At 44.9% G+C, this 15,783-nt stretch overlaps 3 protein-coding genes and 1 pseudogene across 8 annotated transcripts in view; 2 read left to right on the forward strand and 2 right to left on the reverse strand.

Annotated features, from left to right (window-relative positions):
- The window catches only part of LOC147999107 (uncharacterized), a 924,037-nt gene that overhangs the window by 234,054 nt on the left and 674,200 nt on the right, over window positions 1–15,783 (reverse strand). The window lies entirely within an intron of this gene.
- Window positions 1–15,783, forward strand: part of LOC147999110 (disks large homolog 5-like) — a 260,765-nt gene that overhangs the window by 166,164 nt on the left and 78,818 nt on the right. The gene's annotated exons all lie outside the window — the stretch shown is intronic.
- Window positions 6,187–7,350, forward strand: LOC147999117 (zinc finger CCCH-type antiviral protein 1 pseudogene; annotated as a pseudogene).
- LOC147999118 (disks large homolog 5-like) overlaps window positions 13,247–15,783 on the reverse strand; it is a 34,223-nt gene continuing 31,686 nt past the window's right edge. For 2 of the 3 annotated variants that reach the window (XM_087596132.1, XM_087596130.1), the window contains exons 3-6: window positions 15,272–15,415; window positions 14,476–14,642; window positions 13,649–13,754; window positions 13,255–13,531 (exon numbers count right to left, since the gene is read on the reverse strand). In XM_087596132.1, the coding sequence (XP_087452258.1) occupies window positions 13,690–13,754; window positions 14,476–14,642; window positions 15,272–15,415 (376 nt within the window). In that variant the 3' untranslated portion in view covers window positions 13,255–13,531; window positions 13,649–13,689. Of the gene's footprint in view, window positions 13,532–13,648; window positions 13,755–14,475; window positions 14,643–15,271; window positions 15,416–15,783 lie in introns of all 3 variants that reach the window. The other variant, XM_087596131.1, reaches the window with a different exon arrangement.

Here is a 15,783-nt window from a genome sequence, read left to right on the forward strand (position 1 = left end):
ATTCTGGTAAGTCACCTGAGAAGTCCTCAAGGAGAGAGGAATGAATGGGTAGCACCATAATAGAAGGCTTTAGCCAATCGTACTGGTGTGAGGTGAAATCTCAGGGTTGTTTTGATTTGCATTTCCCTTATGACTAAAGATGTTGAACATTTCTTTAGGTGTTTCTCAGCCATTCGGCATTCCTCAGCTGTGAATTCTTTGTTTAGCTCTGAACCCCATTTTTTAACCAGTGCGATTGGCTAAGATCAAAAACTCAGGTGACAGCAGATGCTGGCGAGGTTGTGGAGAAAGAGGAACACTCCTCCATTGTTGGTGGGATTGCAGACTGGTAAAACCATTCTGGAAATCAGTCTGGAGGTTCCTCAGAAAATTGGACATTGAACTGCCTGAGGATCCAGCTATACCTCTCTTGGGCATATACCCAAAAGATGCCTCAACATATAAAAGAGACACGTGCTCCACTATGTTCATCGCAGCCTTATTTATAATAGCCAGAAAATGGAAAGAACCCAGATGCCCTTCAACAGAGGAATGGATACAGAAAATGTGGTACATCTACACAATGGAATACTACTCAGCTATCAAAAACAACGAGTTTATGAAATTCGTAGGCAAATGGTTGGAACTGGAAAATATCATCCTGAGTGAACTAACCCAATCACAGAAAGACATACATGGTATGCACTCATTGATAAGTGGCTATTAGCCCAAATGCTTGAATTACCCTAGATCCCTAGAACAAACGAAACTCAAGACGGATGATCAAAATGTGAATGCTTCACTCCTTCTTTAAATGAGGAAAAAGAATACCCTTGGCAGGGAAGGGAGAGGCAAAGATTAAAACAGAGACTGAAGGAACACCCATTCAGAGCCTGTCCCACATTTGGCCCATACATATACAGCCACCCAATTGGACTAGATGGATGAAGCAAAGAAGTGCAGACCGACAGGAGCCGGATGTAGATCGCTCCTGAGAGACACAGCCAGAATACAGCAAATACAGAGGCGAATGCCAGCAGCAAACCACTGAACTGAGAATAGGTCCCCTATTGAAGGAATCAGAGAAAGAACTGGAAGAGCTTGAAGGGGCTCGAGACCCCAAAAGTACAACAATGCCAAGCAACCAGAGCTTCCAGGGACTAAGCCACTACCTAAAGACTATACATGGACTGACCCTGGACTCTGACCCCATAGGTAGCAATGAATATCCTAGTAAGAGCACCAGTGGAAGGGGAAGCCCTGGGTCCTGCTAAGACTGAACCCCCAGTGAACTAGTCTATGGGGGGAGGGCGGCAATGGTGGGAGGGTTGGGAGGGGAACACCCATAAGGAAGGGGAGGGGGGAGGGGGATGTTTGCCCGGAAACCGGGAAAGGGAATAACACTCGAAATGTATATAAGAAATACTCAAGTTAATAAAAAAAAAAATAATAGAAGGCTTTAGGATCTCGGATAGTGCTACTCTAGATGCCTTGGAAATAGAAGCAGAAAATGTAAAGCTAAATGACTTCGCAGGAATTAGCTCATTTCTGATTATGATTTTTTCATATTGGTATTTTATATTTATTCTTTTTTTAAAATTTAAATCAAGAGCCTTAGGTTGTAAGGTGAGGCGGTCTTAGAATCAGAAAATGCTTAGAACACTTGTATGGCGCCCCACAACTAACACTATCTGGCTAGAAATTCTACTTTTAATATCGTCATCATCGACAGCTTCCATTTAACCAGCAGGGTCCATGCCAGGCAGACACTGAGCAGGTTGTATGTTCTGTTAATCTCCACAACAACCCAATTCAGCAGAAACACCTCCAGTTTACAGGTGAAGAAACCACAGCTCAAAGCAAATGAGTATCAGGGTCCCCTCAGTCTCACTGTCTGTCACTTAGACCCACATCCTTCTCTGTACAGGGAAGCCATGGGCCTGATGTGGCTGTGCAAGCTGACTCTGCTGAGATGATCAATGCTATTCTTGACCCTGGGAGAATTTAAGACAAGGTGAGCCCACAGACTCCTGGGATAGATTCTGCCTCTGGGTTCTAGGGTGGGACACAGTATCCCTTGCCATGGATCTCTACTCATCTGAGGAGTCTGCTCCCATGTGTCAGCTTCTATGGCAGTGGTTCTCAACAGTCCTACTGCTGCAACCCTTTAATACAGCTCTTCATACTGTGATGATCCCCTCCATAAAATTATTTCATTGCTACTTCATAAATAATATTGCTACTCTTATGAGTCATAATGTACAAGGTATCTGATATGCAATCTCTGTGAAGCAGTTGCCACCCACTGGTTGAGAAATATTGCTCTATAAACTTTTTTTTTTTTAATGAAAGGCTTTCACCTCAGAAGTACCTGGAGCAGTTGTAAGAGCCCTGAAATACTGACAAGTTTTGGCAGGCCCAAGACTGCTTGCCTTAATGACAACAGAGATTCCTGGCTAAAGGCACAATCTGAAATCACTGTCCCCAGGTCATTTCTTGCCTAAGTTTTCCCTCATTACAATGTCTGTCTGCTTGGACATGTCTGTCCAGGAAGCCAGTCCATGTAGTCTCTGATACAGACAGAATGCTAAAGGCAAGAATGCTTTCCCTCTGTTGGCCCACAGTCATTTCTATAGAAGTAAGTTCAAATCCCCTGTGGATAAATGTGTGTCTCTCACATGGTGTGTGAGACTTGAAATGTCAACCGTTTGAGTTGACAAAAAACAAATTTCACTTCAGATTTACAGCTGACTAAAAATTATTTTTGGGAGAATGCAGAGGGTGGCCAGGCCTGCAGAGTCAGATCCCCTCCCTGCCTGGGATGATCCCACCCTCAGTAGACTTCAGCTTCACCTATAAGGTGTAATCAGAAAAATCTGACCTTAAGATTCTGAAGTCCACAATATGCACAACCCCTATAGTTGGTAAATGGCCTATATGGGGGTTTTCTCCAGTTTAAACTATTCTGGCTTCTTTTCTCTCTTGTGCTGCAATCTGTTCTCTCAGGTCTGTTGGTCCTGGAAGGACCTGGGTTCAAGTCAAAGCCTCGTGGGTGGGGAGGAAGATGTTCTGTTGTGTGAATGAGTATGGATTAAGAATGTAGCCCCACCAACAGATTGGGAAAAGATCTTTACCAATTCTACAACCGATAGAGGGCTTATATCCAAAATATACAAAGAACTCAAGAAGTTAGACCGCAGGGAGTAAAATAACCCTATTAAAAAATGGAGTTCAGAGGCAAACAAAGAATTCACAGCTGAGGAATGCCGAATGGCTGAGAAACACCGAAAGAAATGTTCATCATCTTTAGTCATAAGGGAAATGCAAATCAAAACAACCCTGAGATTTCACCTCACAGCAGTGAGAATGGCTAAGATCAAAAACTCAGGTGACAGCAAATGCTGGCCAGGATGTGGAGAAAGAGGAACACTCCTCCATTGTTGGTGGGAGGCAGACTGGTACAACCATTCTGGAAATCAGTTGGAGGTTTCTCAGAAAATTGGACATTGAACTACCTGAGGACCGAGCTATACCTCTCTTGGGCATATACCCAAAAGATGCCCCAACATATAACAAAGACACATGCTCCACTATGTTCATAGCAGCCTTATTTATAATAGCCAGAAGCTGGAAAGAACCCAACAGAGGAATGGATACAGAAAATGTGGTACATCTACACAATGGAATATTACTCAGCTATCAAAAACAATGATTTTATGGAATTCATAGGCAAATGGATGGAACTGGAAAATATCATCCAGAGTGAGGTAACCCAATCACAGAAAAACACACATGGTATGCACTCATTGATAAGTGGCTATTAGCCCAAATGCTTGAATTACCCTAGATGCACAGAACACATGAAAATCAAGAAGGATGACCAAAAAGTGAATGCTTCACTCCTTCTTTAAAGAGGAACAAGAATACCCTTGGCAGGGAAGAGAGAGGAAAAGATTAAAACAGACACAGAAGGAACACCCACTCAGAGCCTGCCCCACATGTGGCGTATACATATATAGCCATCCAATTAGACAAGATGGATGAAGCAAAGAAGTGCAGGCCGACAGGAACCGGATGTAGATCGATCCTGAGAGACACAGCCAGAATACAGCAAATACAGAGGCGAATGCCAACAGCAAATCACTGAACTGAGAACGGGATCCCCGTTGAAGGAATCAGAGAAAGAACTGGAAGAGCTTGAAGGGGCCCGAGACCCCATATGAACAACAATGCCAAGCAACCAGAGCTTCCAGGGACTAAGCCACTACCCAAAGACTGTACATGGACTGACCCTGGACTCTGACCTCATAGGTAGCAATGAATATCCTAGTAAGGGCACAGTGGAAGGGGAAGCCCTTGGTCCTGCCAAGACTGAACCCCCAGTGAAAGTGATTGTTGGGGGGAGGGTGGTAATGGAGGGAGGATGGGGAGGGGAACAGCCATATAGAAGAGGGGGGGTTAGGAGGATGTTGGCCCGGAAACCGGGAAAGAGAATACAATCAAAATGTAAATAAGAAATACTCAAGTTAATAAAGAAAAAAAAAAAAAAAGAATGTAGCCCCACTCTGACTGGCCAACTAAGCTCCAGAAAATCTTCCCCAATCACAAAACTGGGCCATGTGGGAGCCTAAACTGTCTAAAGGGGAGAGCTGAGTGCTTTCTCCTGGAAGAAATACTTGGGGGTTGACTATCACTTGTGAACCTTTTGTGTTAAGTCACTTCTCAGAAGGGAAGCTTTCCTCTAACTCTTCCATGGGACCCACCCAGCACTGGGGCCTGAGGATCCTATGGTGTTGCAGCTCTGAGCTGGGAGGGGTAGCTCTCACCCTGGCATGGAGAAGCCTGTTTTCACAGCTGATCTAGATCTGAGGAACAGGGGCTTTTAAAGAAGCATGTGAGAGTATCTCCTGCAGGAGAGCCCAGTCTGCAGGGAAAGTCACACAGGACAGCGAAAAGTGACTTCCCAACAAACACAGGGAATGGGAACCAGGGAGGGCACTGGATGGATGGTCGGAGAGTTTGAGAAAGCCTGCATCTCCCTGAAAGACTTCCCACAACCATAAGTCCCACCACTGTCCCCTTCTCACAGGGGAGGCTCAGCAAAGCCTGCCACCTGCTGGGATCCCTGCAAACTAAAACTGGAGTGGAGAACTGAGGAAAGCACTTTGGTGGAGGGGGAGACACAAGTCTCCAGGGCCAGGTCAGCCTTCTGTCCCTTTGGTTCTCCTCACTTCACAGAGGTGCCTATTGAAAGGTGAGGCAAGCCGGGATCTCAACAGTCTTTGGCCAAAGAAGTGAGAGCCCACAGGGCAGAGCAAGGCAAAGCAGAGCCAGGCAGAGCAAAGTGAAGCCCTGCCAGTCAGCAAATAGGACTTGCACATGTGGGACTGGTGGCAGCAGTGCTTGCCATTGCTCTCCTGGTGGTGCAGAACACCTGCCTGGATGTGGGGAAACTCACAGTGGATTGTCCTCCAGCTGCAACTGCCAGTGCTTGGGGAGGGGGAAGTTGAAGATGCTCCCATGATCCTCCAATTTCCGGCCCACTTTGTCCATGTTCAAGGCTGTGGTCAGCCCCGCCAGAAGCCCCGAGGACAGGGAGAGCAAGCACAACTGGCCAGCAACCACCATGGGCATCTTCGGTGAGACCCAGGCCAAGTAGCCACAGAGGCACACCAGGCAGCCAGGCACCAGCCCCAAGCCTGTGCATACTGAGGCCAATGACACTCCACTAGTCCCTCCCACCATGCACATCCCACCCCTGGCAGGCAAGATCTCTCTATCCAGGGCTTCCCCCAGACCTCCAACTACCAATAGCTCAATGAGCCCTTACTTAATTCTTGTTAACCATAATGGCTTGTCATAAAAGGTCATTGGGAAAGTCAATGATGAGATGAAAGCCTTAAAAGAAAACTAGAGAGACTTACGGAAATGAAGAAGAAAGCTCTCTTCCCAGTAGGAGCCTGGCAGTCCCCAAGCTCAGGGCACCTCATGTCCAGTCTTGAACCCAGCATGCATTTTTGTGGAGAACCTGCCTGCTTAAGGACCTGGCTTCCCACTCATTCTCCTGAGATGATGACTTTAATTCTTTTAATTTTTACTGGTTATTTTCTTCATTTCCATTTCATGTGTTATCCCCTTTTCCAGTTTCCTTTCTCCACGAAGCAGAGTCCAGCTCACAAGCCTGAGCAGCTGCAGCCATAGTGCACCATGGGGGATCCTGGGGCAGACTGTTTCATCACCAAGATCCTGTGGACCCGCAGGGGCTGCATGACCTTAAAGGAACTGCAGAGTAGGATCAGGCTCCAGAGGCAGAGCTCTATGGGCTGCTGGGCAAGACTGCTTATTCCTATTGGAGACTGGAGATCAGGCAGGGATCACGCTGTAGGTGGCGGCTACTACTGAAGCCTGTGGCTTCAATCTCAAGTGCATCCAGGGACCATGCTACAGATTGCCCAAGCCTCTGCAAGCTCAAACTTCTGGGACAGAGTCATTATGCAAAATCCCAGAGAAACCTCTGCAAATATCCACACCAAGTTTTTAGGAAAAGAGCTTCCAAGTCCTGAAGAATCATGAGCTTTCTGGGCTTAACCAAGAGGAGCCGGCCTTCTTCCTGGTACAGGGGGATGCTTTTCTCCTGCAAAAGTTACTACAAAGGAGACAGCCACAAACAGATCTGCTTGAAGCCACAGCCATGCAAGAGAGTCCAAGTCTGTGAGCACTTCACCCAGGCCAACTGCCGTTACCTCAACTGTCTCAGGTCTCATGACCTGATGGACAGGAAGGTGCTGACCTCCATGACTGAGCACGGGCTGAGTTCTGATGGGGTCCAGAACATCCAGGACATCTGCAACAACAAACACATTAGGAGGAGACCCACTGGCATGAGAGCTCCCCATGAACATCATAGCAGCAGGGCACACAGAGACAGAAGCAAAAGCAGAGACTGATTCCTTCCAAACAGCCTAGGATTTCTCTCCCATGTCTCATTTTGGCATCTGGTTCACCTTGTCCAGATGTCACCAGCTGTAAGGATTCCCTGGAGGACGTGTCTACAGCTGTCACTCAGGAGGTCAAGAACCTGGGGACCCAGGACTCTGCACAGCTTTCCTTGGTCTCATCTAAGGCTGCTGGTGTCTGAGGACCCAGTCACATGAGAGCAAGCCAGGGGTTTTCTGAGAATGGAGATCTGGATGCTTCTTTTCTAGAAATCCTACTGATTCTTTGTAAGCTCCTGCCTCCTCTGCTGGCTTTCTTCTTGCTGCAGCAAAAAGAGATGAATCCATGTCCATGAGAACAGGCATGCCTTTTGGACACCGCATGGAGGTCAAGGGAAAGAATGAGGCTCCAGACATCGATTACATCCCATTTTAAATGGTTCTATTGATGGGGTGACAATGGAAGAAGCAACAGACTCAGGAATTCTAGGTAAAAGGAGAAACTCAGGGAAGGAGTTTGGCAATGTTCCTTCTCTTTCAATTCAGTGGAATAATTGAAGCACTATTGTTATTGGGTCTTCATTAAAAGTCTGGTAGAAAGGATGCATTAAAGCCATGTGGCCCTGATTATTATTATTTTTAATTTTTGGAGTGGCAGCCTTTAATGACTGTATCTATTTTCTTATGGGAATTATTCATTACCTTCCCAGATCTGTATTTAACTTGGTATTTGTTATCTGTTAGAAAAATCACCAGTATCAAATAGATTTTTCACTTTTCTCTAGTAAAGGCCTCTGAAGTAAGCCCTAATGATTGTTGAATTCACTCAGTGTCCTTTGTTATATCCCCCTTTTCATTTCTGATTTGGTACTTTAGATATAGGCTCTGTGGTTTGTCTGTCTTGTGGATCTTCTCAAAAAAAAAAAAAAAAAAGCCAGCTCTTGCTTTGCTTGGCTCTTTATATCATTCTCTTTGTTTGTAATTGATTGATTTTAGTTCTGAGTTTATTTCCTGCCATCAAATCCTACCAGACTCTCTATGGGATGAGGCTTTGCCTCACCTTGGTAACAGCAGCATGTGATACATGAAGCTTTTGCTGCTCTCTGTAGTGGGGATGACGTCACAATTTCACTGAAAACCATGCACAGCCTCGTTTTAGACTGTATTAAAGTAGCCCACGATTTCAGTGCTCCCTGCAAGGTGCCATGAGACAGTAGTAACATGAGTCTGCCTGCACCTCGACAGTCACTAGGGACTTCTGAGTGATTTTATGAAAATTTATAGTGAGTTCATGGATGAACATGCACAAACACAAACGCACACACACACTTTACTGACATGGTGCACATTCTTTTTACACAAAGAAGAAAGTGAGTATTAATGAAAACACACCAATAAAGGAATCGATGGACGGGGTTGTGGGGAAGCTGGGGCTTAGAGTTATTTAAAGGCCCTGTGCAGGCTCTCCTTCTGTTGGAGGCTAAACTTCAAGTGCAATGGGTTCTTTATTTTCTTTCTGTATAGCACACAGAGCTAGGGTGGAAACTAGGTTTTGAGCATATTTGGCAAGTACTAGAACACTTAATTAATTCCTAGGGCTGGAACCCTATTAATGTTCTACAGAATTACAGGGCAGGCTGGATGAAGACTCTCAGCTGACAATGTGGACATCTCAAGACAGGCACTGGACAATGGCTGACAGACTTGTATGAAGACTGGAAATGTTTTGCTATCTCAGAGGAAAAGAAGGCCCCTCCGACTACACTGTACTCTAAGGACAGTTTATTCAGGTAAGGGATGACATGAACTATTGTCTCATGTCACAGATGTGAGCACAAAATATCCTAGGTATTGTATGCCAATGGTAGCATTAACAGAACAAATCACACAGTGTTGTGAAGATATAGAATATGACTATATGTAGCAAGAACCAGGCCTCTTCTAGTTTCTAAGATCATACCTGAGAACCTCAAATATAGTAATAATGTGATAATGTGGTATAAGTCTAGTTACAACTAGTTTCTATTGTGACACAGATGACTCTTTTTGTGTCATGTTCAGCTTATAATGAATGACTAGACCTAAGCATGAGAATAACCAAATACTACATTGCTTCTCTAGCTGCTGAGCTTTTAAAAGCCCTGGTGTGACAGCAAGCTTTTGTGGACATCTGGATTATTCCTTCTGTACTTTAACTCTCTAAGTCAACCCCACTCTGAGTAAGTCAGTTCCATTCCATAAGTTGGAAATCAGTCAACTGGAAAAAAAATACTTTCTCAATACAAACACAGATTGGCGATGGAAAAAGGGCAGCTTGAACTGTCCCACCTAGGTCTTGGGCTTGCACAGGCCTGCTCTCCAAAAGAAACGTGTGTTCACAGCTGCAGGCTGCATTCACTATGGATGCTCTTGAGGTTCCTCCCTAAACTGCTTAGATTAAGATAATTCTGTTGCCATCTATCAAAAGAATTCATTATGCCAAACTGGCCTTTCTTCTGAAACTTCTGTTCTGTGGGCAGGGCAAAATCTCCAGCAACCCTCACAGCAATGTGGGCTGCCGATCTGGGACTCAGAATTATACCAGTGCAAACCAAGAACAGGGCAACTGGAAGAGACCTCATTGGGTTGCAGGAACCTTCTGTTCTGAGTCACTTCTCAGAAGGGGCACTTTGCTCTAACTCCTCCATGAGACCCAACCAGTACTGGGGCTGGAGGCTCCTTAGGTGTGGCAGCTCTGAGCTGGGAGGGGGAGCTAGCACACTGACATGGAGAAGCCTGTTTTCACAGCTGATCTCGATCTGAGGAACAGGTGCTTTTAAAGAAGCATGAGAGAGTATCTCCTGCAGGAGGGCTCACTCTGCAGGGAAAGTCACACAGGACAGGGAAAAGTGGCTTCCCAACTTCCACAGGTCCTGTGACCCCAGGGAGGGCACCAGATGGTCCAAGAGTTTGAGAAAAGCCTGCATTTGCCTGAAAGACTTCCCTCAACCATAAGTCCCACCACTGTCCCAGACTCACACCTGAGGATCAGCAAAGCCTGCCACCTGCTGGGGTCCCCACAAACTGAACCCAGAATGGAGAACTGCGGGAAAGCACTTCCGGGGAGGGGGAGACACAAGTCTCTGGGGCCAGTCCTGGGGTCTGTCCCTTAGGCTCTCCTCACCTCCGTTAGCTCCTAGTGCAGAGCGCTGCAAGCCAGGATCTCAAAAGTCTTGGGCTGAAGAAGTGGGAGAAGGTAGCCGCAGTGGCGGTGGGGTCGACAGGGGAGTCGAAGAAGGAATGGTAGCAATGCAAGCAGCGGCAGCGAGGGCGGAGGCCAGGGAGGGGGGCGAAGGAGAGGACGGGTGTGGGGGGGTCGGGGCTGGGGCAGGGTAGGGGCGAGGGCAGGCTGGGGGGGGTTGGGACGGGTCTGAGTCGAGGGCGGTGGTGGGACTGGGAAAGGGGATGGGTCGGAGGCGACATCGAGTGCGGGTGTGAGGCGGGGGCAGGAGCAGGGGCAAGAGCAGGGGCGGGGGCAGGAGCAGGGGCAAGCAGAGCAAAACCCAGCCCTGTCAGCTGGCAGAAAGACTCTGGGGCTGGACAGACTCGCCCTGCAGCTCTATTGATGGGGTGACAATGGAAGAAGCAACAGACTCAGGTATTCTAGGTAAAAAGAGAAACTCAGAGAAAGGGTTTGGCAATGTTCCTTCTCTTTCAAATCAGAGGAATAATTGAAGCACTATTGTTATTAGGTCGTCATTAAACGTCTGGTAGAAAGGCTGCATTAAAGCCTAGTGGCCCTCATATATATTTTTTAATTTTTGTAGTGGCATCGTTTAAATACTATCTATTTTCTTATGAGAATAATCTTATGAGTTAAATCCCACATTTGGATTTAACTTGGTATTTGCTATCTGTGTAGAAAAATTACCAATATCAAATAGATTTTTCACTTTTCTGTAGTAAAGGACTCTGAAGAAGCCCTAATGATTGTTGAATTCACTCACATGTCTATTGCTTCATCCCCCTTTTCATTTCTGATTTGATAATTTAGGTATTGACACTGTGGTGTGTACTTAGTTTCAGAAAGGGGTTGTTTCTCTTATGGATCTCCTCAAAAAACAGCTCTTGCTTCCTATGACTCTTTGTATTATCCTCTTCGTTTGTAATTGAATGATTTTAGTACTAAGTTTATTTCCTGCCATCAAATCATACCAGACTCTCTGTAGGATAAGGCTTTGCCTCATCTTGGTAACAGCAGCATGTGATAAATGAAGCTTTTGCTGCTCTCTCTAGTGGTGATGACGTCACAATCTCTGTGTAAACCATCCACAGCCTGTTTTTAGGCTGTATTATAGTAGACCACCATTTCAGTGTTACCTGCCAGGTGCCGTGGGACACTAGTAACACACGTCTGCATGCACCTCGACAGTTTTCATTACAGTCTTCTAAGTCATTTTATGAAAATTGAGAGTGAGTTCATGGATGAACATACACAAACACCTGCACAGAAACACAAACAAACACAAACTCTCTCTCTCTCTCTCTCTCTCTCTCTCTCTCTCTCTCTCTCTCCCACACGCACACACACACACACTTTACTGACATGGTACACATTCTTTGCACACCAAAAATAAAGTGAGCAGTAATGAAAATACACCAATAATGGAGTCGATGGAGGGAGTTATGCAGAAGCTGGGACTTAGAGTTACTTAAAGGCCCTATGCAGGCTCTCCTTTTGTTGGGGGAGAAATTTCAAGTGCAATGTGGTTCTTTATTTTCTTTCTCTAAAGCACACAGGCTATGGTGGAATGTAGGGCTTTGAGCATGTTTGGAAAGTACAATCACACTGAATTAAATCCTAGGGCTGGAACGCTATTAATCTTCTACAAAATTACAGAGCAGGCTGGATGAATACTCCCAGGAGACAATGTGGACATCTCAAGACAGGCACTGGACAATGGCTGAAGACTTGTCTGAAGACTGGAAATATTTTGAAAATTCAGAGAGAAAAAAAAGGCCCCTCTGACTACACCGTACTCTAAGGACAGTTTATGCAGGTTAGGCATGGCATGAACTATTGTCTCATGTCACAGATGTCAGCACAAAGTATCCAAGGTATTGTATGCCAATGGTAGCATCAACAGAACAAAGCACACAGTGTCATGAAGACATAAATTATGAGTTTGTGTAGCAAGACCCAGGCCTCTTCCAGGGTCTTAGATAGTAACTGAGAACCACAAATACGGTAGTGATGTGATAGTGTGGGGGTGAATCTAGTTACAACTAGCTTCTATTGTGACACAGATGACTCTTTTTGTGTCATGGTCAGCTTATAATGAATGACTAGACCCAAGCATGAGAATAACCAAATACTACATTGCTTCTCTAGCTGCTGAGCTTTTAAAAGCCCTGGGGTGACAGCAAGCTTTTGTGGACATTCTGGATTGTTGTTTTTGTACTTTAACTCTCTGAGTCACCTCCACTCTCAGTAATTTAGTTCAATTCCATAAATTGGAAATCAGTCACCTGGAAAAAATACATTCTCAATATGATCCCAGATTGGCCATGGAAAAAGGGTAGCTTGAACTGTCCCACCTAGGTTCTGGGCCTGCACAGGCCTGCTCTCCAACAGAAACCTGTGTTCACAGCTGCAGGCTGCATTCACTATGGGTGTCCTTGAGGTTCTTCCCTAAACTGCTTAGATTAAAATAATTTTCATGCTAACAATCAAAAAACTCATTATGCCAATCTGGCCAACAGGAAGCTAATTTCTATTCTGTATTTTGTCAGATGTGCAGAATACATATGGTCATCATTGATAATAGGTGAAAGATCTGCTCTAATATGGACACTAAGTGGTGCTGGAGGATGATCCTGACCCACAATGAGGAGTGGGAACACCAGAGCCCTGTAGGGATGGCTGGCAAGCTAACACATTGAGCATGCACAGCTCAGTAAATTTCCTGTGAATACACATCTCCTGAGATCTCTCTATTTAATTGGAGGTGATCCTGTCCACCTAATACAGTACATGATGTGGAAGGACAAAAGCACCTGCAGGAGCTGTGGTGATGACTCACAGGATAGAGCATCTGCTGCTCTCTCAGAAGAACCACATGGACCCTAACAATTGGGTAAAGCATGTCAGTGATTACTTCATAAAGTGTGTGTCCGAGAAACAGCCACATTATCCACACAAAAGACACTGTCACACTGGGTCCCCCTTGGTGACTTTGAATTCACTTATTAGCCCAGGATCCATGGAACATGCAGAGATCCATCTGTAGCTGTCAGTTCTAAGTCCACAGGAGGGGACAGAACCCTTGAGTAAGAATGATGGTCTTAAGAGTCAAGAGATAGAATTCAATTTTTATTCATAAGGAATTCATTTTTACAACAAAACAGGATTAAAACAAATAAATTAAAATATTTAAAAATATTTGAAAAGATAAAAACAGTAACAAGAACATATAAATATGAAACAACAAAAAGAAAATTTCAATTAAAATCATAACAAAAATATTTCTAAACAGCACAATCTTAACGAACATTTAGAAGCACAGATGTATTGCTGTTTCTCCTCTTGCACACATAATGAAAGGAGGTCCCCCAAGTTGTCTCTCAAGTGTTGTTTTCTGAGAAGAAAGTATGACCTCAATCAGTCAGGCTGGCTTAGTGTTATTTAAATTTAGGGTCTCTAAGCAATGACAAATTAACTCCGAGGAGGAATACTCATCCAAAAAATTTGTTACCATTCAGGATGTTTGTCATCAGGGACTCCTGAGAAAGCAACTTATTCTTCAGGAAGCTCTCTTACTGGTGTGTGTCCAATTCCAGCTCTCTTGCACTTTCTGAGACCTGGGAGAGGAAGGCAGTATTTCAGACACTGATTTGGTGGTGAAATGCAAGGCAGCTGTCGGAAGGCTGCCTTCTACCATTTCAGTTCTATTGGACAGTCAACATGGACCTTTTAACTGATATCATTGTTGCTAACTCTTTGGGAAGGGCACAATCTCCAGAGAGCCTCAAAATAATGTGGGCTGCCAATATGGGACCCAGACTTATACCAGTGCAAACCAAGAACAGGGCAATGGAAGGAACCTCATTGGGTTGCAGGAAGAAAGTAGATGTCCATATGTCACCAAGGTTAAAACCAATGACAAGTTCTAATTTGACATTTGCACTTTGTTCTTATCCCGCAAAGGTGCTTCCTACACAAGAAGTCAGATGACCACAGAGTGTCATTTGTCAAAGAACCAAGAACTTGTTCAAAACTCTACAGAGCATCCAATCTATCACGTGGATATGCAATAATGAGGTATGTTATTAATCTGTCACCATTTCTCTACTGCAGCTTCAAAAAGAGCAGACAAATATACTTGCAAAATAATTCAGTTTCTGAAAAGTGGTTGGCTTCCCAGAATACTTGTGCATAGGCAGAGCAATGAACAATTCCATTACATGAGGTGGTTGGGTGGTTGTGAGTGTAAATTAGTAAGGTGGTAGGAGAGAGCAAAGATGTATCAAATTGGCAAACTTTATCAGATATTTTTAAGCTAACACAGCTGCTCAACCCTACCAGATGATGCTGGGTCTGGACGTTGCTGGTCTTTATCTTTCTTGTTGAAGTCAACCAAATATTTCTGGTTCAGTGCACAATCAAGATGTACCTCCTTGCTCTCCTGCTTCAGTGGGAACAACTTCTTCCTACATGTGTTGTCCATCAGGAGCTGGCTGAGCAGGTTTCTGGAAATAAGTCTGCATAGTAAGATCATGCTGCCCCTTTCTCCCATTCCCACTCCCGAGTGCCACTAACTCCACCAGGACCCAGATACCCATGAAGACTTAATAGAATTCATTTCGATACATATAAGGCTGCTGCAGAAACCACAAAGAGTAAATTCCGGGAAGAATAAATTATTTGTTTGGCCTGAGCACCAATTAGTGTCCACATCTCTCAAAAAGAACATGGATCTACAACTATCCATGAAAGCCCAATGCATGGGGGCAACATCAATTAGTAGTGGGCCAACACCCTCAAAGGAGGTCAGTAGAACCAAGAGAAGGTCATTCTAACCATGTGGTCCACACACTGAGTTTTGTAAAACCTGGTATGACACCGTAGGTCCAGGTCAGCCTAATAACCTGCTGATTCAATCAGTGCTGTTCTATTTAGAGCCTTCTGAAGATGCCTAGACAATCCTGGGATGAGTAACAGTCTTTTATGGAACTGAAAACTGAGTCCTAATGACCCTGGCACACTGATGTGTAAACAGCACAAGAGATAGAACCAGAGCTGAAGACCGTCCAATCCAGAACAAAGAAAGTCAGAAATGGCCATTCCAGAGGTGATAGCCTTTCTGACCAGGACTTACCTAAAGAAGGTAATCTCCTTCTTCAGCTTATGGTTGTTCTCATGGATTTCAGTGTTCTCCATCTCTAAGTTGTGCAGAATTGACATGACCGCCTCCTCCATTCTCTCCAGGTCTTCATAATATGGATTTGGCCTGAAGTGTGGCCTGGCCCCAAATGATAGAATCCAATGAACATCAGCATTTAGGAATATATGAGCTCAGGGTGGGTCCTGTACTACACCAGTCCTGAAAGGACACCTTCTGAATTGTACATATTGGATATTCTTCAGCTTCAGAAACGTGTTTTTCTGCGTCCAGGACACCAGAATCTCAGCATCCAGATGGAGGGTTCCCTGGCTCCCTTTGTTCAATCAAGAGGAAATCTGCAGTCAAGCCAGTTAAGCTATCAAGAGCCTAGGCCACACCTCTCCATGCTCCCCCACCCAACACACCCAGAAACCGGTGATTTCTTTTCTCCTGTTTTGATAACAGACCTTATATCAACACAAAATTATAATCTGCACAAGGAATAC

The sequence above is a fragment of the Rattus norvegicus genome, chromosome 19 (genome assembly GCF_021556685.1).
Source record: "Rattus norvegicus strain SHRSP/BbbUtx chromosome 19, alternate assembly SHRSP_T2T, whole genome shotgun sequence".
Classification (NCBI taxonomy): domain Eukaryota; kingdom Metazoa; phylum Chordata; class Mammalia; order Rodentia; family Muridae; genus Rattus; species Rattus norvegicus.